The 24691-nt window shown below is 40.1% G+C and overlaps 1 protein-coding gene across 1 annotated transcript in view; it reads right to left on the bottom strand.

Annotated features, from left to right (window-relative positions):
- Positions 1-24691, bottom strand: part of dscamb (Down syndrome cell adhesion molecule b) — a 147350-nt gene that overhangs the window by 14185 nt on the left and 108474 nt on the right. Inside the window, exons 12-26 of the mRNA XM_037775854.1 lie at positions 17215-17411; positions 15382-15478; positions 14984-15112; positions 14132-14299; positions 13221-13291; positions 11727-11970; positions 10752-10898; positions 9155-9310; positions 8247-8380; positions 7836-7989; positions 6110-6227; positions 5824-5990; positions 4551-4649; positions 2910-3098; positions 2138-2428 (exon numbers count right to left, since the gene is read on the bottom strand). Of these exons, the coding sequence (XP_037631782.1) occupies positions 2138-2428; positions 2910-3098; positions 4551-4649; positions 5824-5990; positions 6110-6227; positions 7836-7989; positions 8247-8380; positions 9155-9310; positions 10752-10898; positions 11727-11970; positions 13221-13291; positions 14132-14299; positions 14984-15112; positions 15382-15478; positions 17215-17411 (2361 nt within the window). The remainder of the gene's footprint in view (positions 1-2137; positions 2429-2909; positions 3099-4550; positions 4650-5823; positions 5991-6109; positions 6228-7835; positions 7990-8246; positions 8381-9154; positions 9311-10751; positions 10899-11726; positions 11971-13220; positions 13292-14131; positions 14300-14983; positions 15113-15381; positions 15479-17214; positions 17412-24691) is intronic.

Genomic DNA, 24691 nt, shown 5'->3' with positions numbered 1-24691 from the left:
CTTTTTCTTAATAATGTTACATTTTGTTGCTGTTTATGTGAAATATTTGTTCAAAACCACACTACTTTTATTTTATGTCACACCAAAAATAACAATGTTGAAAAACAAATGATTCCTGTAAGTAAAGGGCGGAAGAAAAATCATCTTTATGCAACACAGTCAAAGATTATAGGGATGAAAAATGCTTAAGAATTAAACTGATAATTAAAAGAAATTTGGTTAGAGGTGTGACTGTTTTACGTAATATGCTATTATATAATTTTATCTATTTTTTTTTATTATACCTATGCTAAGGATATTTTAAAAAGCATTTATTTATAACTTTTCATGCTGTTGTGTATATGTATATATTTAAATATTGGTATTTTATTATTATATTTTTATGTCATTGGCATTATTATTTATTTTTTTGTATTTTTAATTTTTTTCTGTACTTAGGTGTCACTTGTAAATGAGATCTCGATCTCAAGGTGATTTTCAGATTAAATAAAGTATATTTATTATTTTATATAGTGTTTTCAACATGCGTGCTTTTGGTGTGCAGAAGTTGTTGTAATCCTTGAACTGTAAAAAAGAAGGGATAAATCCCTTAAACTGCATTTCTTCTAGTTGATCTACAATTTAAAAAAGCTGATCTGGCTGTTCTAAACACATTAGAAAAGTAATTCAAGTCTTTTATTAGCCTCTAACTTGAGCTTATTAACCAATGTTGTTAGCCATTCACCCATTTGTTTTTCGCAGCAGTCTGGGTTCATCGTAGAGAGGGCCAACACATGATGTATAGACAGATAAACACATTTACATGCAAACCCTGATCGGTCGGTGGAGTCAGACCCACCCCAGCTTTATTAATATAGCTTGATTATTTTGTCGTTCACAGGAACTGGACCACTGCCTTCCCTTTCACTGTTACAATATATTTTTCTCCTCGGTCACAGCAGAGACGCCTGTGGCTGATTGAAGCTGGGGCGCCAGGTTTGCAGGAGACTGAATATGTGCTTTTAGTCTCCTGGGCTGCTGCTGCTGCAGCTGAGCTATAGACCCGCTGTCATACTGACAATAGCATCCACACAAACAGCCCCCCCCCCCAGCACCACACACACACACACACACATCCACATTCACACATAACATCCTGACAGGCAGCTAACACGTCTCAGCAAAACCCTTCAAAGGAAATTAATGAATAGTCTGGAGTGTACCACACAGCTCCTATCCTTCCTTACAGCTTATACACCTCCTTTGTGTGTGACTGACACAATCTGTAGCCAGAGGCAAATAAAGCTACACCGTGGTCCCGTGGAGAATCTGAAGACCGTCCCTGTTTTCTTAGAATCAGGATACCTGTCAATTTTGCTCAAAGGCAGACAAAACTGTCTTAATCACAAATACTCTTAAAGCACATACTGCAGAGTGGCACCTCATGCAGAAACACTGCTGCCCCCAACAGTTGCAATAAAGGTGGCGCCACTGTTAACTCAACGTTCCAGCACCTTTGATTAATAAGTAAATAAATCTGGGGCTTTTAATGATAGTGACAGTGATATGATACGGGGAGAGAGAAATGGGGGAATGACATGCAGCAAAGGGCCAAAGGTCGGATTCAAACCCTGGGTCACTGCGGTAAGGACTCAGCCTTACCAAATAAATCTGATAATAATGTCAAGCTCAAGTTCATTTTACATGTGCAGCAGCCTGGTCGTTCGTTCCAGCTGATGCCATCAAGATACTCACTCAACAAATCAGAAAGTAATATCACCCCACAGTTATTTTTCCCTGCTGCACCACTACACTGGATCTTACTGGGAATCCCCCGTTGGAAGTGAGACGGAAGCGAGACGCTAGCCGCAGTTGCTTCAATTAACTAACAAACACGTGACCAAAATGCTGCCCCTCTAAGATGTAATGTTTTTTTGTCGTACCTATTGTTGCGGCTGTGATGTTGATGTCTTGTAATGTGTTGGATGCTATTTGACCCTGTCTTGGCTAGGTCTCACTTATAAAAGAGGTTTTCTAATCTCAATGTTATGATGATGATTCTTAAATTACTCCTGAGTCACTACTTATACTTCCGTCCTGATCCAATGATCCTCGCTATCCGTGCAACTCTGTGACAATCTGTTTAATCCAAACTCACTTCCGTCAGCATTGAGAGTAGCGAAGGTGATCCTCTTTTCTGCTGAGCCGGCGCTGTTGGTGACCTTCATCTGCAGTTCGTACCAGGTCGCCTCCTGCAAGTCGTACAGGATGTAGCTCTTGGTCAGCGATGTGCGCTGGGCAGTGGTCCAGGTGGCAGATTCCACCGCTCGGTACTCCAGTATGAAGGAGGTGATTGGACAGCCGCCGTTGTTCCAGCCAACCAGGTTGAGCCGGGCCCTGGTGGAGTTGATGCTGGTGAAGAGTTCGTGTTCTTTGGCAAACTGCGGTTCTGAGGAGACGATAGAGAGAGAGAGTGAAGCTGCATCTTGGAAAAGATGATCAACATTTTACAAATTAAGTTCACAGTTTGTCTCTCAGTCGACCAACTTGAAACTTTTATTAAGCTCAAGTCAAATAATGCATGAAGACAAGTCAACCAGCACTGAGGTACAGAGGAATATAATCATGTTTCCTCTGACATCTGCCACTATTTTGTGGGCTTTATGTGAGCTTTGAGTTATGAGTTTTTTATGATCAATGACACAAAATCATATCATGTCATCAAATGTCAGTGGCTGAGAAAAGAAAATATTCCCTTACCTACTTTCATTCATTCTACCTCCAGAGTTATTTGAGAAAATTGCAATATAGGTTTGGGAACATGACTCCCATGAATGACTTATCTTCATGAAACAACATGATTAGTTGTCATCACAGCGCTGCATCGAGACTGGAAACTAAAACTGTAGCAGACAAATTCAGTTCCCTACCTTTCCCATGGGTCTTAGCTTCAATGATCTCACTGATGCGCCCAGGCCCCACTGCATTCTGGGCCGTCAGGGTGAATTTGTACCAGGTGCCACACTTCAGGTTCTCCAGACGGTATGAACGTTCACTGGGGCTGATGGGGAAACTGCCCCACTGCTCACTGTTGTCCTCCGAGTACTGCAGGATGTAACCTAGGACACAGGATTTAAAACGTTATTACACAGAATACTGTACTTTAGAGACAGGGCTGGTAATGATTTTATATTAGTTGTAATTCTCATTACATCCCGACAGCAATTAATAAATCAAATGCTCTGACAAAAAAAAAAACAATGATAGTTTTGGGGGAGTGGCTTTGGAGGGAGGCCTGAAGCGACGGACTGTCAGTGTTGCCGACTTTGCGATTTTCTCTCTAAATATGGCGACTTTAGGAACTTACATTTGAGTGCACCTTTTAATTATTAGTGGATGTAAGACAACATTTAGTTTGAAGACTAAATGAATGAAAAAATAAGTCTATATTTATCTTTTAAGTTTAGTTACTCTCTAGATTCAGATTAAGAATACTAAATTGAATCAACAAATAAATTAGGATACAAAAAGTAATAGTAAATGATTTAAAGGAATATATATGGAATACATATAATTAAATTAAAATTATTGAGCTGGTATATTAAGGTTATGTACACATCAATAAATCAATAATTATAATATATTATTATAAAATAGGCTATTCTAAAAATGTTACTTTTGATACTGAAAGTATATTTTGATTTTAATACTTTTATATTTTACTTAGGTTCTTTTATTTGTAACAGAGTATTTTTACACAGTGGTATTACTACTTTTACTTTTAAGTAAAATATCTGAGTAATTCCACCACCAGTGGTTTTAGTAAAATGGAGAAAATAGATAAATGTTGAATATGTGGAACGTGTTGACGTTTTTTGGTGGCTCTAAATAAAAAGTCATGAAAAGATTCATCCTCAGGGCACCATGAATGTCTGTACTGAATTTCATGGCAATCCATCCAATCATTCAGTTGTTCAGTTCTAGTTATTGGGACAAAAGTGTCGGGGTGACAGTCTGAGGACAGACCAACATTGCCTTCCCTAGAGCGCACTGCAAGCCTGGCTAAAAATAGACAGTCGTAAGCTGAGGTGTGTGTATTCTGGTGATGGATGAAGCTGTGAGCAGGGAAGCAAAAACAAATATCACAGAGCAGGAGTCATGAACAGCTTTTACAGTGAGTGCAACTCTAAAGACGGGAGCAGACGATCAGGAGCGATGATGAATCACCACAGATAGTCTCTCTGTGATTGGGCTTTCTTTAAGATGGAGCGCTTTAATCTTTCACTTAAACACACCTAATCTTCCCCTGCTGCTTTTTAATCTACCTTTTAGGACTCGAGTATTCAGGCCGAACCACCAGATAATGAGAAACAGGAATGTTAGACCAGAGGAAAGGAGGAGGAGGTGACATTGGTTATCACAGTGAGCTGAATGGAGCTGACTCCTTTTTTTATATAAAGGACAATGTATGTAGTTTAAGCACATTTGTGTTTATGTACATTATGAAGTGATGAAACTGTCCACAGTGCTGTTTCAGATTAATTTGCTGTATGTGTGTGTGTCGCTCTCACCTCTGATGGAGCTCCCTCCGTTGTCTCCAGGTATCCATGACAATGTGATTGATGTGGTGGTCGTCTTGGTAACTGTGAGGCGCGGCTGGTCTGGAGGGACTGAGGGCAAACAAAGTTCACTGCATGGTTAGTATTTGTATTAAACTGTCTCATGTCTCTCTGTGTTGGGACACAGTCCTGGACAAAGTGGAATGACTGTTTGTTGAGGATGTTTTGTTCTCTGTCTTTTTGTTTCTGAGCTTTTTATGATAGATACCGGGCAGAAACCTTTGTGATGAGAGATCTGGTCGGCTAAGAAATATCACAAATAACAGCTTTTTCAAGTTCAGACACCATCAATATACTAATGGCTCTGTGCACGAATAATACAAAACAAATCACTTTCGTTCTTGGTTTTCGGTTTCGGTTTTCAACCTCTGATGAAGAGCAGCGCAGAGCCGCTTCCCCTAAACTTTGTCTCATCCAGAGAGAGTCGACCTGAGGGGGATACTACCATATCAGCAGAGCAATAACATAATGCACAGCAGACTACAGTGCAGGTAGATTTATAAAATATTATGACTTTATTCTCATTAAATTACGACTTTAAGGCCTTTAAGGCGTGACAAATTAACGACAGGAAAATGCAAAATACTCACCTGCAACTTTTATATATCTAGAGCTTTTATTGTGAAAGGTAAGAACAGAAGGATTTGGTATGCGCTGGTTGAAAGGAGTAATAAAGTTTGTCATCTTGGTTCGGACTAAAGAGCCTCCGTGTTGTTGTTTCATAAATATAGGCGCAACTCAACCGGTTCAGCATGTGGTTGGTTGATGCCTTTACTCGTGGTGCGTAAAAAATTATGACAAATACAACAGTTTGAAAAAATATACTGACGTGCGAAAAAACACTGCCCGTGTGTAAGGCCTTTATTCTCGTCATATTAACCTTTGTTATCAAAATATTACGAGTTCTCAGAGAACAGAGATATGGTGTGTTATGTTTTGAATATGCAGAAAGTTTTGAACAGAAATCTTGCTGAAGCACATATGAGCTGTTAAAGTCCAGAGGTTACTTCCCCAAACAAAATACACAAAAAAGGAGGGAAGAGTACATCATGCCTGTATGTGTGTTGTGTCAGCAGAGATAACATTAAATGAGAAAGGTTTATCTAGAGGAGAATAAATATTTGAAAGCAATACAGAATTCCTGAGAGCCTCACTGAATTATATTACATTATATTGTTAATTGTCCACATTAAGTCTCTTTAATGTTTGCTCAACGACTACTTGCCTTGGACCTGCAGGTTGAGCGTGATCTCATCTGACCCCCAGTTGTTGCTGGCCACACAGCTGTAGTTCCCAGAATCCTCTGCTTTCACCGTGCGGATGATGAAGCTGCCGTTGCCATGGACACTACGACGACCATCCACAAGGACGGGTGTAGGAGTTCCATTAGTGCTGAAGACAGAAACAGTGTTTATTACTGTATTACTATAGGCCAAGATGAAAAGCCATTACATTGTTTGATATTCTCTCTGTGCTGAGCAGCACTACATGATTGTTTGTGTGTGACTTACTTTCCCTTGAGCCACTTGATGGTAGGAGGAGGGTCTCCAACAGCCTTGCATGGTAAAACAATGTCCTTCATCCAGGGAGTGGTCACTGTCCCATTGAAGGTCAGAATCCTGGCTGGAGCTAAAACACACACAAACATGCACAAACACACAACTCTGTTGGTGGTCTGAATAAATTACTCTTTCATCAACTCTCAAGAAAATAAAACACAGGTTTACAAATTCCTTAATGTGGTAAACATATATCTTTCCCATTTTTTATCAGTTATCGTTGCCTAAAAAGGGACCTTGATAACATTACATGTTCACTTTTGAACTATGTATTTATACCTTAATGAAAACCAATATTCTAATGACAATAAACATCCACACAGTTATTAACAACACACTTTTAAGTTACTGTAAACATTAATTAATCGCAAATTAATCGCACATATTTTATCTGTTCGAAATGTACCTTAAAGGGAGATTTGTCAAGTATCTAATACTCTTATCAACATGGGAGTGGGCAAATATGCTTGCTTTATGTAAATGTAAATGTAGGTATATATTTATTGTTGGAAATCAATTAACAACACAAAATAATTCCAAATATTGTCCCGAAACCCTCACAGGTACTGTGCATTTAGCATAAAAAGTATGCTCAAATCATAACATGGAAAACTGCAGCCCAACAGGCAACAACAGCTGTCAGTGTGTCAGTGTGCTGATTTCACTATGAATTGCCCCAAACTGCATGTGACTATCATAAAGTGGGCATGTCTGTAAAGGGGAGACTGGTGGGTACCCATAGAACCCATTTTCATTCACATATCTTGAGGTCAGAGGTCAAGATACCCCTTTGAAAATGGCCATGCCAGTTTTTCCTCAACAAAATTTAGTGTAACTTTGGAACGTTATTTAACCTCCTTCATGACAAGCTAGTATGACAGGGTTGGTACCAATTAATTTCTTAGATTTTTTAGTTTTATATGATGCCAGGATCTGCATTAATGCGTTAGAAATTAGTGCTGTTAAAACAAATTTGCGCTAACGCGTTATCGCTTTATTGCTTTATCTTTGACAGCCCTACATTTCATACAATTCAACTACAAAAATGCTCTCTACTTATTATTAATTATGCTTTGGATGACAATAAAGAGCCGTGTCCACCAAGGCGTTGTTTTTCCTGAGGCCGGCATATTTTTCTAATGCTTTGCAATGGGAGCGCCAAGTATTTGCGCTGTAATAAAAACGGCAGCACCGTGACAAGGCGCTGAGAGTCTATTCTGCGCAAGCGCTGCATGTTTTGCGTTTTTTTCAGGTCGTAGACAGTTGAAAAAGGCGTGATCAAATGTGTTTTAAAATGAGTATGTTGTGGTCTTATGTTTTGTTGTTATGCTATTGTTTTTATTGATTTTACTGTGGACTTTATGTTGTCCTCATGTTTGGAGCACTGGACCAAACTAATTTCCCCGTGTGGGATAATAAAGTTGATCTAAATCTGAATCTGAACCGAACAATCATACTCAGCCTTGCCTTCATCCAGAGCAAGCTGGGATATTCCGTATCATGGTAACTAGATGCTGTGCCTCCAAAGCGCTCTCTAGTGCTCCCAGTTGAGCATTTTCAGAAGAGCGCCTGGCATTTTCAGCTGGGAAAAAACACTTTGGTGGACACGGCCCCTAACTGTATGAATCTAAACAATATCAAATGTAATTGTGGGGCCAGCTTTGTTAGGGTGGTGTACCTTTGGCAAGAGGCTCCACTGTGATCTTCTCACTGTTGTTGCCGTGACCAGCAGCCGTCACAGCCACCACCCAGATACTGTACTGTCTGTTTCGAGCCAGATTGGGGATCCTGTAGAAATACGCATCTGGAGACGCCTCAAACTCGCTCATCACCTGTAAAACGGAGAGAGAGGAGAGATTAATGTATCATTGGGCAGCAGCAGTGAAGTCCAGAGAAATAACATGTGTGAACAGAAAACTATCATATTAGCTTTTCATAACATACAGATGGTTTGATTCAAAGCTTCCTGTAGCAGCATTCCACGTTTAAATGTTTTGCACTACTCTTGACCACAATCTCTGTACCGGCTGTGACAAACTGAAATCTGAAAGAGATCACTGACAATCTTTTGGTATACAAATGCTATTACCATCGGATGCAGGTTAGAGCAGAAGACGATGTATTTCCTGATGATGCCGTTGAGTTTGAGCGGAGGCAGCCAGGACACAAACACCACAAAGCTGCTGGAGGCTGCAGCTTTAACTCCCGCTGGAGGACCAGGAACTGTGGAAGAGCAGAGCAGTGTTGGGCTTAGAGGAGCCAAGATAAACATACTGAATATGCATGAATATGGAGTTTTAGTACGTATTGCTATACATATAAATCACACTAAAAATACAGCGTGTGATGTATTATCACCGTAAAGCAGACCAAATTTCCCCAGTTTGCTTTATACAATCCTGAAAAGGTCATGAAATGTTTGTGTTATAAGAGATTAATAAATATTCCTCCACTACACAGCATCATGAAACCTTGACTTTAGTCTAGAGCTGCAACAATTAATCGATTAGCTGTCAATTATTAAATTAGTCGCCCACTATTTTGATAATCGATTAATCAGTTTGAGTAATTTTTAAAGAAAAAAAAGAAAAATTCTCCGTTTCCAGCTTCTTAAATGTGAATATTTTCTGGTTTCTTTACTCCTCTATGACAGTAAACTGAATGTCTTTGAGTTGTGGACAAAACAAGGTGTTTGAGGACGTCATCTTGGGCTTTGGGAAACACTGATTGACATTTTTCACCCTTTTCTGACATTTGATAGACCAAACAACTAATCAATTTATCAAAAAATAATCGACATTGAAGAAAATCGTTACTTGCAGCCGTACTTTAGTCTTTTGTTTTGTTGCTACTTGTTTTTCAGAAGCAACTCCAACCACATTTACAAGTAAGAACTTGAATAAGCATTGGGTTAAATTAAGAAAATGCCAACACTAGTAAGATTTACAGTAGGGTGAAGATCAATGTGAGTGTGTTGTTTCTGTTAATGTATCATACCATCCTCTTTCGTGCGGACGTAGATCTGTTCACTGCGGACACCGTCTCCAGCGTTGGTAAAGGCTAAGACTTGGATGCTGTAGTTGGTGTACTTCTCCAGACCGTCCAGCTCCAGAGACGGCTGATTGTGGGTCACGTTCCTGATTTCTCCCAGTTCTGACACAAGAGAGGAGACACATTTATATGCCTGGGTATCACTACAGAGGTATGGTGCAGCGAAGTGTGATTGTTATGAATACTAATACCAACAACAGTTCATTCAAAAGTTATCCAAATATTTGTTACCTGTGGTGAAAGCTAAAACTTTACTCCAGTCTCCTGAGACAATCGATGTATGGATGAATGTACAGTAAAGATAATGTATGGGAAGCACTCCTCTGTATAATGAGGTATTTTAACTAAAAAAAATCCGGCATTAAGGGACTTTACTTTTCATTACTGCCCTGATTCCTCTCTCCTCTCCTCTACTCCCTCGTGTCCTGTCACTCAGAGCTGAGGCGAAGGGCCTCACTGACTTATTGCACTGTGAATTATTGATGGAGACCAGCCAGACTGCAGGGTTCGATCACTGCTATACAGCCGGGTATACATTCAGGGGAAAAACACAGGAACCGCAAATATTCCCTCTGTGCAATGCAGACTTTGTGTTTCCACTGTTGAACAATCATCTCATAATGTAATGTGGAAGAGAATTGTTGAAAAATCAGATGTTGTTCGTCCAAATCGCTCGTTTTGGTCTCAGTCGACTAAAATTTCTTTAGTCGATTAGTCGTGTTTTTCTGCTTTTTTCATGCTGAATGACTTATTTCTAAGAAACTTATAAGCACATCTCTGGTAAACATAAGTGGTGCTTTTATGTGATTCTTTGTGGATAAACTCAGTTTCACAGATCTGTCGACTAAATCAACTACTCGATTAGTCGACAAAATCGTGAGTGTTAGTGGACCAAGGATTTCTTTGGTTGAGGACAATCCTGAGTAGATACTGTGGAATGGTGAATGTGCTACAATTGTCCCATACAGAGATCAATTGTCATTTATCAGGAAATAACTGTTTATATCTAAACATTTTGCTAAATTCTATGAAGAAAACGCACACAAAAAATGCGAAGACAACTTGAATTATCCAGGTTACACCACGGCTACATTCCAAATTGCATACTTTTTCTTTGCACTTTTAGTACATACTGCAGCTGCCTTTACAAACTACGTACTGTTGCATGCAATATGCAGAGGATTGTTGGTCAGAATAGCCAGAAAAGCTTGCTGGCTTGCATCCTGCAAAATGCGACCAGATGCAGTAGGACATCCTGTTTGTTTTTTTTGGCATACTGCATTTGACATACTATGAACTGGGACATACATAATCTTTTTCTGGCATACTAAATGGTACGGTAGTATAGGTATTGCAACGCACACCACTTTTCCAACTCACAACAGCATATTACATATAACACCACAGCTTCCCCTAGTGGCTGAACCATGACAAGCAACAGCAGTGAAAGACAATCAGATGATGTAAAGTGTGGACTTAAATGGCAAGTAAACTGCATGGATCAATAAATCCTGTCTGTGTTTGGGAGTGTTGATGTTCGTACCTCCGTCAGGCAGGTTGGCCCAGTAGATGACTCTGTATCCCTGCAGGTTTCCATTGAGAGCCTCTCTGGGCAGAGGCATCCAGGAGAGAGAGATGACCTCTGGTGACTTCGCCACAGCCAGGACATTTTCAGGAGACCGAGACGGCACTAAGAGAGACACATGAGGGGGGAATGGAGGATTTATGGAGGCTTATGGAGTGGCAATACCAGTGACTGTCTTTGCAGGTACCCTTGTGTAGGCAATTCACTGAGTACCACAAAACCTTTTTCTTCTTTATTGAGAGAACCAGATCTTATAATAACCTGAGCAGACATTAGCGAAAAGGGGTGTTTAATTCTAAAATTATTGAATGTTTTAGCGGCTTAAGATTTCATAAACAATGACAACTGCATCCTCAAACAGCCCTGATGATTACTCCGAGTGAAAAAATCTTAAAAATACAAGATATATTAATGTTTTCAAATGCAAAAGATTATTACAGTCACTACATCAGTGTTCAGTATGTTAAAAACATTGGTATTTTTGTGAAGCAGGTAGATTTAGTTGGAGAAAGTATAAATGAAAAGGTATTCCAATTTATGATTTTATTGTGAATAAACAGTAGACATTTTTAAGTAAAAATAAAACTCTTTATATTTTGTAAAATCAGCCTACATGTCCTCTTTAATCACAGACTTTGGCAGAATAGTGCTGAAGATTAAGCGTCTGTTTCTCTGATGTAATTTAATAAATGTCCAGTAGAGGGAAGCCTTTTCACAAGAATATGTTAGAGCTTTTTGTTAAGACCCATTGCATCTAAAAGGCCAGAAGAGATGTGGTTCAAAACAACTAGTCAAACATCAAGTAGTCCACAAAATAAAAAATAGATGTGGTGATATAAACATCCCAATAAACTAATTACAAGATCCTCAGCAGGGACACATGGACTTGGACACTTGGACAATTACAGTAACACATATATAACACTTCCTTACCGTCCTCCAGTGTTTTGCAGACGACCTGCTGTGAGGACGGCCCGGTGCCTGCCCTGTTAGCGGCCTGCACCACCACGCTGTACTGAGTGAACTTCTTCAGGTTGTCCAGCAGGATGCTCTCCGTGGTGTCTCCGGTGGTGTCCAGGCTGATGATGGTGAACTGGTGGCTCCCACCGGGGCTGTACTCCCTGTAGCCCACCTGGAAGCCGCGGATCACACCGTTCTGCAGGTGCCTCTGGGGAGGCTGCAGAACGAGGAGGAGGAGGAGGAAGAGGAGGAGAGAAAACAGTTAGAAAACCATAACTCACACAAACTATTCAAACATTAAATACCAAATCTATAGTAAACTGAAAATTGATAATGGAGAAAAATAGGGAGTGCTGCACTGGGTCAAGAAACTTGGTGTTGATAACGTTAAAGTAAAAACACAGGTGCTCTTCAAAGATAGGACAAGTAGTCAAGTAAAAGGAAGAACACAATGACTGTCCAGCTTACTTTTAAAGGAAGTCCTTGATATCAGATGGCAGTCTGGAAAACATCCGAAGCACTTTGATTGTACGGTAAGGACTTCCTTTAAAAGTAAGCTGGACAGTCAGAGTTTTCTTATTTTTTTTTACCAGAAAATAGATATATTGGATGTTGCAAGGAAGCAAGGAACCGTAATGCAGCTTAATTTTATCATTTGCATATGAAATTGTATTACTCAACGTCTGTCAATTTAATTTATTTATAAACAAGCATGACCAAATAATTAGCTTCAATCTACCACTGGTTATAAACAATAACTGACTATTGTACACAAACGTTTTAAGTCACTGTTGCTCCTTCTAAGTTTGCTAGCATTTTCAGCCACCTTTCATTTATTTATTCCTTTTTCAGATCCAAATTAGCCTTCACAAAGTGGCTGCTAGCCTTTGTGGGGTCCAAATAAAATTATAAAATCAAAATAAACAGATATACTGTATCTTATTAATTAAATCGTATTATCTTATTTAAAAGCACATTTCTGTAAGTGTGCTTTCACAGGATTTGTGGCCTGAATTTTCACTTGTATCTGTATACAAAGGCATTCTCTTAACTTTTGAGGATGATTATTTTAATTATTTTATATTGTTTTATTTTACTTATTGTACTTTTTCTGACAAATAGCTCCTTTGCTAAATATTTAATAACTTTTAAACTATTTTAAATTGTTTTATTATTGTTTGTCTGCTATTTCTATCTTGTAAAGTGCTTTGTAACTTTGTTTTGGATAGTGCTGTATAAAGAAAGTTGATTCATATTATTACTATAATTTGTAGCTACTGATCCAGAATGTAGTTTAACAGTCCAAAGTCTCAGATTTACAAGTACATTCATATATTATGAAACTAACCTCTGCAGAAAGAAAAAAAAAATATTTCTTTGTGTTTCTTTAACCCTTTAATGTCATTCATAATATTTATTTCAGAGCCGCGCAGCTCATCAGTAATACACACAAAGTTTGGACTCTACCTTCCAGGAGACTTTGATGCTCTGTGGGGAGGTGGGATCCAGAATGACATCCTGTGGCGGGCCGTCAGGAGCTGCAAATAAAGCACATCATCCAATATGACTGCAAGCTTGTGTTTACAATGGAAGAGATGATCCTTCACTTTCTATCCCATTCAGTTTCACTAGATGGTGCTGTTGAGTTAAGAATGTATCTCCCTTCATGCTCTCTCTCGTTCAAGCACCTCACAGCTTCCACCTCAACTTAACGATAATTAAAAAAATCTTCATCAACTTTAACCTTTAAAATAATGTGAGAAATGATACATGTTTTATTTAATTTGAAGTTTATGACTTTATTTTAGCAATGAATCCGGTAAAATGGGGCGTTTTAATGTGCTGGTATGCCTGTGGGGGGATCATTATGGGCAATAGAAGATAAGTGAACACTGATAGAGCCGACTAAAAGCAACAGTGAACTGATCTGTTTCCCCAGATATAAAAGATGATGGCCTCCATTTCAAACAACCATAAAATAATTATGGGCAAGATGACTCAACAGGTTCGAGGGCCAGGAGGAGGAAATAGACACTAAAGACGAGGAGCTTTCTTTCCGAACCAGCATTCGGACTGATCCTCTACAGAGCAGAGTTGAAGTATTTTAATAAATCATTGTGACAGGGTAAAGTTAATAACAGCCAAATTAATTTGGGCTGTTATTAAAATGTGTGATTTGGAGAAAGTGGAGTTTTATTTTATGTTCTAGGAAAAATAATCCAGTTGCACTGTAGGCTGACTCCTTATTTCCTTACTTTGCAGTCTTCAGATCCTTTTCAGTACATATACGATGAACTTTATACTCCAATTAGGTCAAACTGTAAAATTGCATTGTCATGTGACCGTGTTTCCACAGGACTCATGAGAAGCTCGGTTACCTGCTTCATCGGTAGTGATGGTGAGCTCGTTGCTAGGGTTGCTGTTGCCGATGATGTTCTTGGCCACCATGCGGATGTTGTAAGTGGAAGAAGGGTGGAGGTCAATAATCGTGGCCTGGTTGAGCTGCGGTGACACATCTTTGGTCACCTGCGCTGATAGCCATGACGCTAGATGAAACAGAGAAGGAGAATAGACTGTTAGGAACGAATAGTAACATTTCTGGATTTGTGGTTGTCTTGTTTGCTGTGAAATTACATTGTAAAGTAGGTTACATAGATGTTATATGTAACCATAGACTGTATAAAAATATGGACGTATTCTCCATGAGGTTTCTGAAGAGCCGTTATGAAGCTCAAAGTGGGTTGTGTCTAGAAGGTAACCTGCAAAAAATGCAAAAACATGCAAAAATTCTTGTGAGACTCGCTGCCCAGTGACCTATCCCAACCTTAACCATTCAAGGTCAATGCCTAACCTTAACCATCTCGCGTGAGTTTCCTAAATTGTGGGTTACCTTCTAGACACGACCCTCAAAGCGGGTGGCTCTGGCTGTCATTATGCCGAATTTTAAGCCTTAATATAAATTAAACGGGTGAGTTGTATAAAATTTTCCCCCTGTACATTTGTCATGAACAGAGATATTATATAGCCAGAGACCAACACCGTTTTTTGTACCAGGCATGTTTATTTCTGCTGTAAAGTCGGGCATTTTAACATGGGGGTCAATAGGGATTGACTCGCTTTTGGAGCCAGCCTCGAGTGGCCATTAGAAGAACTGCAGTTTTTTGCACTTGAAGGTTGCACTGGAGGTTGCCGCTTGTACGTAACCTATCATTTCTTCAACTTGTGTCTACCTGATTTGTTCTTGCACTCAATATCATATCCTGTGATGGGGCTGTTGCCGTCAAAGCCCATGGTCCAGCGAAGAGCGATGGTCCGATCTTTAACCTCCCGGATCTCCACTTCTGGAGGGTCGGGTGGTTCTGAGGAAAAAAGTGTGAACACAACAGAGTTACAGCAGTTAGTAGTCCTGAAATAGAACCGGCAGACCAGACAGACGTATCGGTTTTACTCTGTCTGTGATTTCCCCAGTGAGAGATTACAGATAGGACTGCAAAGAGCAGGAGTCACACTGTGCAGCAATTAAATTAATAAATGAATGAATTAAGCAATAAATGATAGAAAACTTAACTACTCCTGGAGGGATATTTCTTCTAAACAGACCCAGTGAAGAAGCTGAACTGAGTCTTACCTTGCACTGTCAGCTGTATGATGCCTCGGTCCTCACCGAAGGAGTTGATGGCATGACAGGAGAAGAAACCGGAGTCCTCACGAACGGTTGGCATAATCTATAGAGAAACACGCCATATGCAGGACGTTAAGACGGGCAAAGAGGCAGTCAGGTGTCTAAAATGATGTTTCATGCTAAGTGATTTTTGAAAAAGGAGGACGGGCAGTGGACTCAACTTCCTCCTGACCTATGTTGGACATTTCAAGGGTAACTTTGGTGTTTTTCAACCTATTTTCCCATGTTTTTGAGTCTTAGTGACTAATGGAGACAACAATTTTTTAAATTGGTCCAGTATTGAGGGAGAACTCTGTAACCGGCTGCAGCAAAACGAGCTGCGAGGGCAATTGCTCAGCGTCAATGTAACGTTGCGTCAACTAAAAGTGCTTGTTTTTGCCACTGACAGGCTCAGATTGTTATTATAAGTGTCTGACAACATTATCAAAAGGACCTTAGAGAGAAATAACATGTTTTTCTTACCTTTCGCTTGATCTGGTCTGTTTGTTATTGAGTCCAAGTCCCGCTCAAGGAGAAGTCTTGTTGTGAAATCTGAATATCCGTATACTCTGGCTCAAATGGCGGCTATTGAATTCAAAGACCTCATCCACATTTTCAACATAATCTAAATATTCAGCCATGACATTTAAAATCTTTTAGATAACACTAAGCTACGCTTTCTGTACTCCAACACAACAAACACTCGCAATGTTCCCACCATGGATGTATTCCACTATTCCACCGTTGTCTACCGGCAACATGTCACCTCGCCAGACTTCAGAATGAGACTTCTCCTTGAGTGAGACTCTTTCCATAATGTCAGACACTTATAATAACAATCAGAGCCTGTCAGAGCAAAAACAAGTCTAGTAGACGTAAATGACGGTGCCAGCTTACCCCAATATTGCAGTTGCCGTCTACTGCGCTCACCCTCAATACTGTACCAATTTCAGAAACCGTTGTCCCTATTAGTCAGTTAGACCCGCATAGGGCACATTTACAATACTGCATTACACATGTACTCATTCATACTGTGTTTTAATAACCATTATGCTTAACTGAAAGGGAGCTCTTTAATATTTTATACTCTACTTGAAGATTTTAAGAGTTTTAAGAGTATGGTGAATGTTTTCGAGATTGATTTATTATTTTTTTGCCATGCCTTCTCTACTCTTTCTTCCTCTCTGCTTTCCATCTGTATAGAGAGCTACAGGAATGAGTCCTAAAACCTGGAAATGAGTTCCAATTTCAGCACTTCCGGTTCCCTCGTCTGGAGGTCAATGGGTTTTTAGTTAGATGCCTGAAATTAGGTCTGTGTTTAACACAATCTCAAAATATTTTAAAGTTTTGTTCTACGATATAAAATACATCAATAAATATCCCACTCGTGAATTCTGAAGCTTATATAGGTCTTAAAAAAAAAGGCGGTTGCTAACAAGTAGCTAAATGAGACTACTAAACGTCATCACACTGACTCGTCCACCTTTACAGCCTCGTTGTGTATACTTCCCCCCCGCTGGTGTTCATTTGTGGAGATTGTCTTGCTGAACAAAACGTGTAAGTATCATAAACGTATGTTTGCCACAGAGTTTATTTCCTCCAATAATCTGAAACCCAATGGAAAAATCCCATTTGCTTTTTGTTGAGGGAACCATGGCGATGCTAACTTCCTGGTTGGCCTACAAAAATACGTCATCCCTGCAGCACTCTATAGATTATAGATAGAAATGACTGAAGGTTGTGCGCTTCCCAAAACCAGATTGAGAGCATGTTTACACAACAGTAATACTGAGCGCTCACCACCAGCGTAGAGACGACTTCATCGGGCACCTCTTTGACGGTGACCACGTATCGGCTGGTCTCCGGGTTGATGATGCGTTCCTCTTTCTCCCAGCGCACCATGATGGGTTTCTCCCCGTGAGCAATGCAGCTCATCTTCTTCTCCTCGCCCTGCGTAGCCAGAGTGGTGTTGGGGTAGGAGGTGATCATGGCTGGGACTGGATGGAGAGGACAGAAGTTCAGGAGAAGAGAGGAAGAATAGAAAGAACAGGGGAAAAAATAATAAGAAAATCAGTTAAAACATTTCTTTGCCATTTTATGCACATTTGCTGCTGAAGATGTTAGTAGAGGAACATCAAATATTACTTTTTTTTAACAGTATATCTTCTTCCCCTTCCACCAAGGACCAATTTGTAAATAATTGCTTTCATAGCGCCACATGCTTTTTATTCCAAAGTAAAAGAAATCAAATTATATTTTGAAAAACACAGCACATGTGTATTCTCTAACTGTGTTTCCTGTCTGATACCGAGAAAACTCCTTTTTCTCTTTTTCTCTGACAATTATGACAACCATTTAAACACTCCAGGGACCATCCTGAACTCATGTTTGAGTCTACCTGTCTCCCACAATACTTAGAGATTGAAACGGAGCCCTTCAGGTAAGCCTGCGCCTGCTTTGATAATGACAGCGAGCGGTAACGTGCTGCTTTCTGAGGATGAGGCGGAGGAACGGAGAAGAAAGTGGTGACTCCTGACTGAACTCCCATCGGTCTGAGCGTGGAGCCGGTCTGGCTCTACGGCGTAACCGCACACCAGGCTCATTAGCAACACATCTAGCCCGTGTGTGTGTGTGTGTGTGTGTGTGTGCGTGTCGTTCAGTATCTGTTGTGAGTGTCTCTCACCCAGACTACTCTCAGTCTGTACTCACACTCACACTGTTCTCATACTCACACTTTCTTTCATTCTGTCTTTTTCTCTCTACTGGCATGAAGCCGACGCTCACAGAGACTTTCAGGTGCTATTCACAGTATAATGATCTCTAAAGTGTGAAGCTCCTGAGCTGGAATACTCCATATTAACTTCTGCAGTTTGAGCAGACTGAATGAATATGTTAATCTTTATCAATGTGAACATTATCTTAATAAAGCAATCATAAAAAAACAAGGTAAAACTATTCAAATGATCTGATCTCTCCCAGTTGTGTGATGATTTATAAACCTGAGGCATTCTGAGTGAGTCAAAGCACATTGAAATTTGTAGGAATCCATTCAAAGCTCCATGCAACAAATGCAACTTCAATCTACTGCGTCCCAAACAGCACTCATATTCTGTTATTTTGTCACTTCAGACAAGATGGTAGCTGTGAGGCTTGCCCCAGTACCTGCTCTGCTGCTATGTCTCACACTTTTGTCTGTGGTATATGTCAGGAAAACATTACCATGATTGTCTGATGTTGTCCATTTATGCATTTGTGCTGCAGAGAATAACATACTGTACCGAAAACAAATTCCACAGGCCTTGTCGTGTGGCTAATAAACAATCTAATCTAATCCAATCTTTTATTTCGGGCAGGACGTCATCGTTGTTGTGCAACAATCGGGCTCCAAACAAAAAATTGAAGAGCTGTGATTTCAGATGGTCAGAAAAAGGCAGACAATTTTAAACTACAATAACTGAGAAAATATTGAGCAGAATGTATTTCAACATCAACAAATGTTTTTCACAGTGAAATGCAATATTTGTATGGTGCATTTGATTGGAAAAAAAGTTTTAAAGGGTGCTGGCTTAGAGTTTAGCGTGATATACGGGAACTGCAGAGCAGAGGACTGTTGGCTCCACACACACAACTCCCTGTGATGAATGAACAATTAACACAGGATTAAAACTGGGAAAGTGTATTTTTTCATTTCACTGGGACTTTAAAGGTACATTAATTGACATTTTGGCCACTTGGGGGCAGCGTAACCACGCTATAAACTCAGCACTGACATATTATCACCCTATAGAGGTGATGTGGCAAACATGTTAGCAAACAGTTGCATATTTATTTACACATCCAGCAGCTATGGAGCAATATTTACATTAATTTGGAGTCCTTTTTGTGTCCACCTGATAAATGTGAGACCAATATTCACTTTCCGTTTAGATGTGGCTTGGTCTTCACCAGCTCCTGAGGGCTATATTTGTCGATCCAGTCACTTAACTTTGTTTAGTTTACAGTGTGTTTTAACGATTTTTTGCCGAAAACAGCTGCCAGCTACTTTAAAATATGAGTGACTCCTTTTACATTACACACATACGCAGTTTGATCCATTGTTAAAAATACTGATTAGAGAAGCTTTGAACAATGAATCGACTATGTTGAGTGATCAGTCAGCTAATCTATATTTACATTAGACAGGCCAGTGTTTAGTACCATACGTTTATTAGAAGGTTTCCAGCTTATTTAAATAAGTGCTATGGTGAATAATACTGTGTCATTGAAAAGGACAGTAGTGGCAGCTACATGTGTAGTAGAGGTTGGAGGCCTTCTCTTCCAAGAGGAGATGCACTATGTGTGTTCGAGCCGGTGTGTGAATGTCTGTACACTCCTGAATAATGTGTCTGTGCATGAGCGTTATGCTGTGCGTGCATATGTATGACTGTGTGTGCATGAGAGCGGCTGTGTCTGGGGGAGCTAAGTGGGCGAGCACAGAGAGCAGAAAAGACTTGTGCTCATGACACATCTCAGCCACACTACACGATGGAGGAGAGAGAGAGAGCATGTACCCCTGCAGCGCTAACTATGATCCCTCTGCCTCTCCCTCGCTCTCTCACTCCATCTCCCTCCTCAGGCTCCCACCAGGACAGCGATGATTTAATGATGAGAGAGACCACTTTGATTATTCATACGCAGCAGACAAGTCCGCTGGCCGTGCTGTTGTCTCACACACACACACACACACACACACACACGCACACACACACACACACACACACACACACACACACACACTCCAACATATATACAGACATGCACGAATAACGTCAAATGCACGCATGCACATTTGAAAATACACAAACAAAGACAAATACAGAGATACTGGCCTTGCACACTTGTACAGTACGCAAGTGTATAATAAAAAAAACATAGCGATGCACATGCACAAACAAACCAAAACAGAAGCACACACAGACAACCGAAAACACTATTTAGAAATACACACACACACACACACACACACACACACATAGTATTCCCCTGGGTCAAAACAGTATTTGTAGATAACTTTGTAATAATTTGTTTTGGCTTCACACGGGCGTCAGCCTGGTACAGTTTGCTCGTACTAGGAGTGCCAGGAAGGTTATACAATCACAAGTCAATTAAAGTACTTGAATTTATAATGAATCATTTGTGCTTGTGTGAATGGCAAATTGCCCTGATGTGTAAAACCTCAAACGTTCTGCAGCACAAGCAGGCGGAAAAATGCTACAGATTGTTTCATGCTCTGTTGTCATTTATTATTTCAGTGGTACAGTAGGTACATATATATATATATATATGTATCTACATTGTGCAGCATGTGCACACATTTGTATTAGAGCCAGACCAGTTGTGGAAGAAGTACTCAGATTTTTTACTTAAGTAAAAGTAGAAATGCTATAAAAGAAAATCCTAAAAATACAATTTGTTTGGGAAAAGTCTTGAATTCAAAATTTGACTTGTGTGAAAGTACAAAAGTTTCATCAGCAAAATGTAATTAAAGTATGAAAAATAAAAGTAGTCATTATGCAGAATGGCTCTTTGTACTACTTCTGATTCTCACTGGATTTATTAGCTCAGTAAACATTGTAAACATTAGTTTATGGTCTAAATCGCTAGTTTCAAGTCTTCTTCAATACAGCATGATGTTAATTTAGTAAATCATGGTCCCATTTAGAGTCAAATAGACCATAAAGCAGGAGGCAGGAGATGCTTTAGGGCGTGGATACCTTGTGATTGAAAGGTCGCTACCACGGCGTTGTTTGGTCTGGGTGATGTATGTCTTACTTACTTTAACCCTTTCATAGAGTGTTTTCAGTTCATCAAAGTTAATTATACCCTTTTTTGTCACCTATAAATGTCTTATTCAGCGTTCGGTTGTACTTGGCTCCACCCTCTCGTGTCACTTTTGATTGCAAATAACCAACAGGGTGACCGTCAAAAACCACGATGGCGACGGACAAAATGTTGAACTTGAGGCTTCAAAAAACAGCAGTCAACAAACGAATGGGTGACATCACGGTGACTACATCCACTTCTTATATACAGTCTATAATATGCCGCTAGCGTGGCTTAGCTCAAACATGTCTTTGTAATGTCTTTACGCTGATACCAGTATATCTGTGATAAGCTAATATCTGACAATAACATCGGCCGTGACACTGTTTCAGTCGGGCTCTAATTTATATACTGTAAATTAAAATCAAGAGAGTTAACGAGCACATTCACACACAAACACAAATCCCACACTATAACGCCCCCACACAAACAAATGAACACAGACTCCTTCAACATGTTTCTGACTTCTTCCTCACAGTACATTTCCTTCTTTGATGCAGCCAACAAAAATCAAAAGGGGAGCTACTTGTGTTTGTGTGTTCGCGTGCACGTACGAGGCCTGTACGCTTGTGTGTGTGTATATATGTGCATCCTCCAACCCCCGCCCGCCCCCCGACATGATGAAATGTGTCAGACTTGGGACTGCCAACGTTTAAACCTCATCTCTTATTCACTCGCAGCCCCTCCCTCTCCCTCGCTCCCCACACCATCATCCCCTTCCCCGCTGCCCCCGCGCAGGAAATCGCTGATTTATTTTGCATAGCAACTATGAATTTTAAGTGAGTCCTATTAAAAGAGTCTTCTCAGCCCCTTCTCTAAATGTTATTGCTCCTTAACAGGGGCTATTTTCTCCATCTAAATCTGCAGCCTTGGCAGTGCGAGTTAACATCGACGAAGCTCGTGTTTGCTCATCGAAAGAGAAAGGGCACGCAATGACAGAATGCAAGACTCAGTGTGTTTGTTTCTGTATGAAAACATGTTTGTATTAGAATATTCGTCATTTATGCTATTAGCACATATGAATATGCATATCTGAATACATGTGAGATGTTTTAATCTGTCTGTGACCTTGTATGTGTGCATATGTGTGAATAAGACATGCTAAATGTTCGTGTATTCAGGATCGCTACCATGTGATGTAGACCGCAGTATCTAAAATGTTCCTCAATCTTCACCGATCTTGGTCGTGCCTCAGTGGCCCGCGCTGAGGTGAGGCCACTTGCTCGCTTCCTCCTCATCTCATCTCTATGCATCTACCGTGCAGCGCTCACAGGGCCCCGGGCTAAACCTATTCTTTTTGATAGCCCATAATTGCTCGGTTGATGTATATTTTTTAATATCCAGCGATATTACAGGGGCCTGGTAATAAAACACGGGCGGGTAGAGGAGAAAGTGTGAGTGGGAAGAGGGGAGACGAGGGAGAAAGAGAAAGCTGAGGGGGTAGAGAGGGAGGGAGAAGGAGGGGAACAAAGACAGAGAGGTGCAGACAGACAGGAGGTGAAGGACTGAACAGTGTGGAGGAGGCTTCACTCTTACAAAGATGGGTGACGTATGGGTTAAATCTTGTATAATAAAACCAGGAGCACGATTTGAATGTTTTTTTGTATGGAAACTGGCACTTCTTAACTCCTAGTTACCAAATTACCTTGGTGGTGAAACTGTCGAAGCATTTGCAGATTAAATTAGAGCTCAAACAATTAGTTGATTAATCGAGGGAGAGAAAATAAATTGGTAACTATTTGATGGGTGATTAATCGTTCCGGTGATTTGTCAAGCAAAAATACCAAACAGGTTGTTATGGCTGTCACGTTTTTTTTGTTACATAATGCAGTTTACACTTTGACGGGTTTATCATTCAGATTTGTATATCTTCAGATAAGTCTACTACTGCATGGCCATCTCAAGCCCAACAGACAAAAACAGTGTGTCAGTGTGCTGACTTGACTATGACTCAAAATTGCATGTGATTATCATAAAGTGGGCATGTCTGTAAAGGGGAGACTCGTGGGTACCCATAGGACCCATTTTCATCCACATATCTTGAGGTCAGAGGTCAAGGAACCCCATTGAAAATGGCCATGCCAGTTTTTCCTCGCCAAAATTTAGCATAAGTTTGGAGCGGTATTTAGCCTCCTTTCCGACAAGCTAGTATGAGATGGTTGGTACCAATGGATTACTTATGTCTTTATAGTTTCATATGATACCAGTATCTTCACTCTAGATTTAAAACTGAGTCCGCTTCAACCTAAAAACCGCAAGTTGCGTTAATGCGATAAAAGAAATCAGTGGCGTTAAAACAAATTTGTGTTATTAACGCGTTAACTTTGACATCCCTTATAAAACAAAACACAACTCTGCGATTATGCACGCAGGACAGTTCTCTTTTGTCAATTTACAGGATTCACTATGTTCACATTGTGATTTAGAAAGACGACTAACAGCAAAACACGCACAGAGACACACGGAGGAGGAGCAGCGCGGACTGAATGATTTAAATGTATGATGTATTACTCTAATATTCATCTGGGATTAAGACTATTTTGTTAGAAGAGTGATTCAATGAAGCTAAAAAATGATCTGTATAAATGGTAAATAAATGTATGCTTTGTTGTCGGCAATGGGGGATTTAGACACTTGGAGGACACACGCAGCTGCCAGCAAATGAACAAGGGTATAAAATGAAACAAATAATGTGTTATTTATCTTTTTAATCTTTCTCGCATTGCTGGAAATGTAAGAAACAAAGACAGCCAGAGAGTGCAAATAAAGCAGAGAAACACGCGGACTGCTCTTCCCTTGAGCCCCCTCGTCGGCTTCTAATTGAAGTATTGACGGATTTAAATGAGGCTGAAATGCACTCAAGAGTTCCTGCGTCTCATAACACACACACACACACACACGCACACACATATAAAATTGCACACGTTGCATGCAAGCAGAATGAATACAGTGCGTCATGAATGGATACACAAATAAAAACAGACATGATCTCAAACACACATGCAGGAAGTAAAATACATCTATGTTAAAATCATAGTGTAAAAATGAAAAGAAATGTGTACACAAACACACACACACACACATCGACATGATGGTGATGGCGAATACGAGCACAGTAATGGTCTCAGTTTCTCAAACCACTCATGCGAGTAAGTACACTTTTACAGAAAGCATCTTGAGCGTACGAGTACAGTTTGGGGTTTAAAGGGCATGAAATGTGATCGGTTGATGAGTGACAAGCGTGCGGCTGAGCCAGCATGTAATGACTGGGCAGCCAATGGCAGCGGAGGAAGGACAGCACACAGTGTTTCACACAGCTGTTTCTTGTAATGTGAATTATTGGAGCTGTGAAGATGACACGTCAATGCTAACTGAATCATAAATGACTTGGAGGTTTTAAATGACACGGCAAGAG

This window comes from Sebastes umbrosus, chromosome 7 (assembly GCF_015220745.1).
Source record: "Sebastes umbrosus isolate fSebUmb1 chromosome 7, fSebUmb1.pri, whole genome shotgun sequence".
Lineage (NCBI taxonomy): Eukaryota > Metazoa > Chordata > Actinopteri > Perciformes > Sebastidae > Sebastes > Sebastes umbrosus.
The sequence above is the reverse complement of the archived record's forward strand: the minus strand, read 5'-3'. Positions and strand labels throughout refer to the sequence as shown.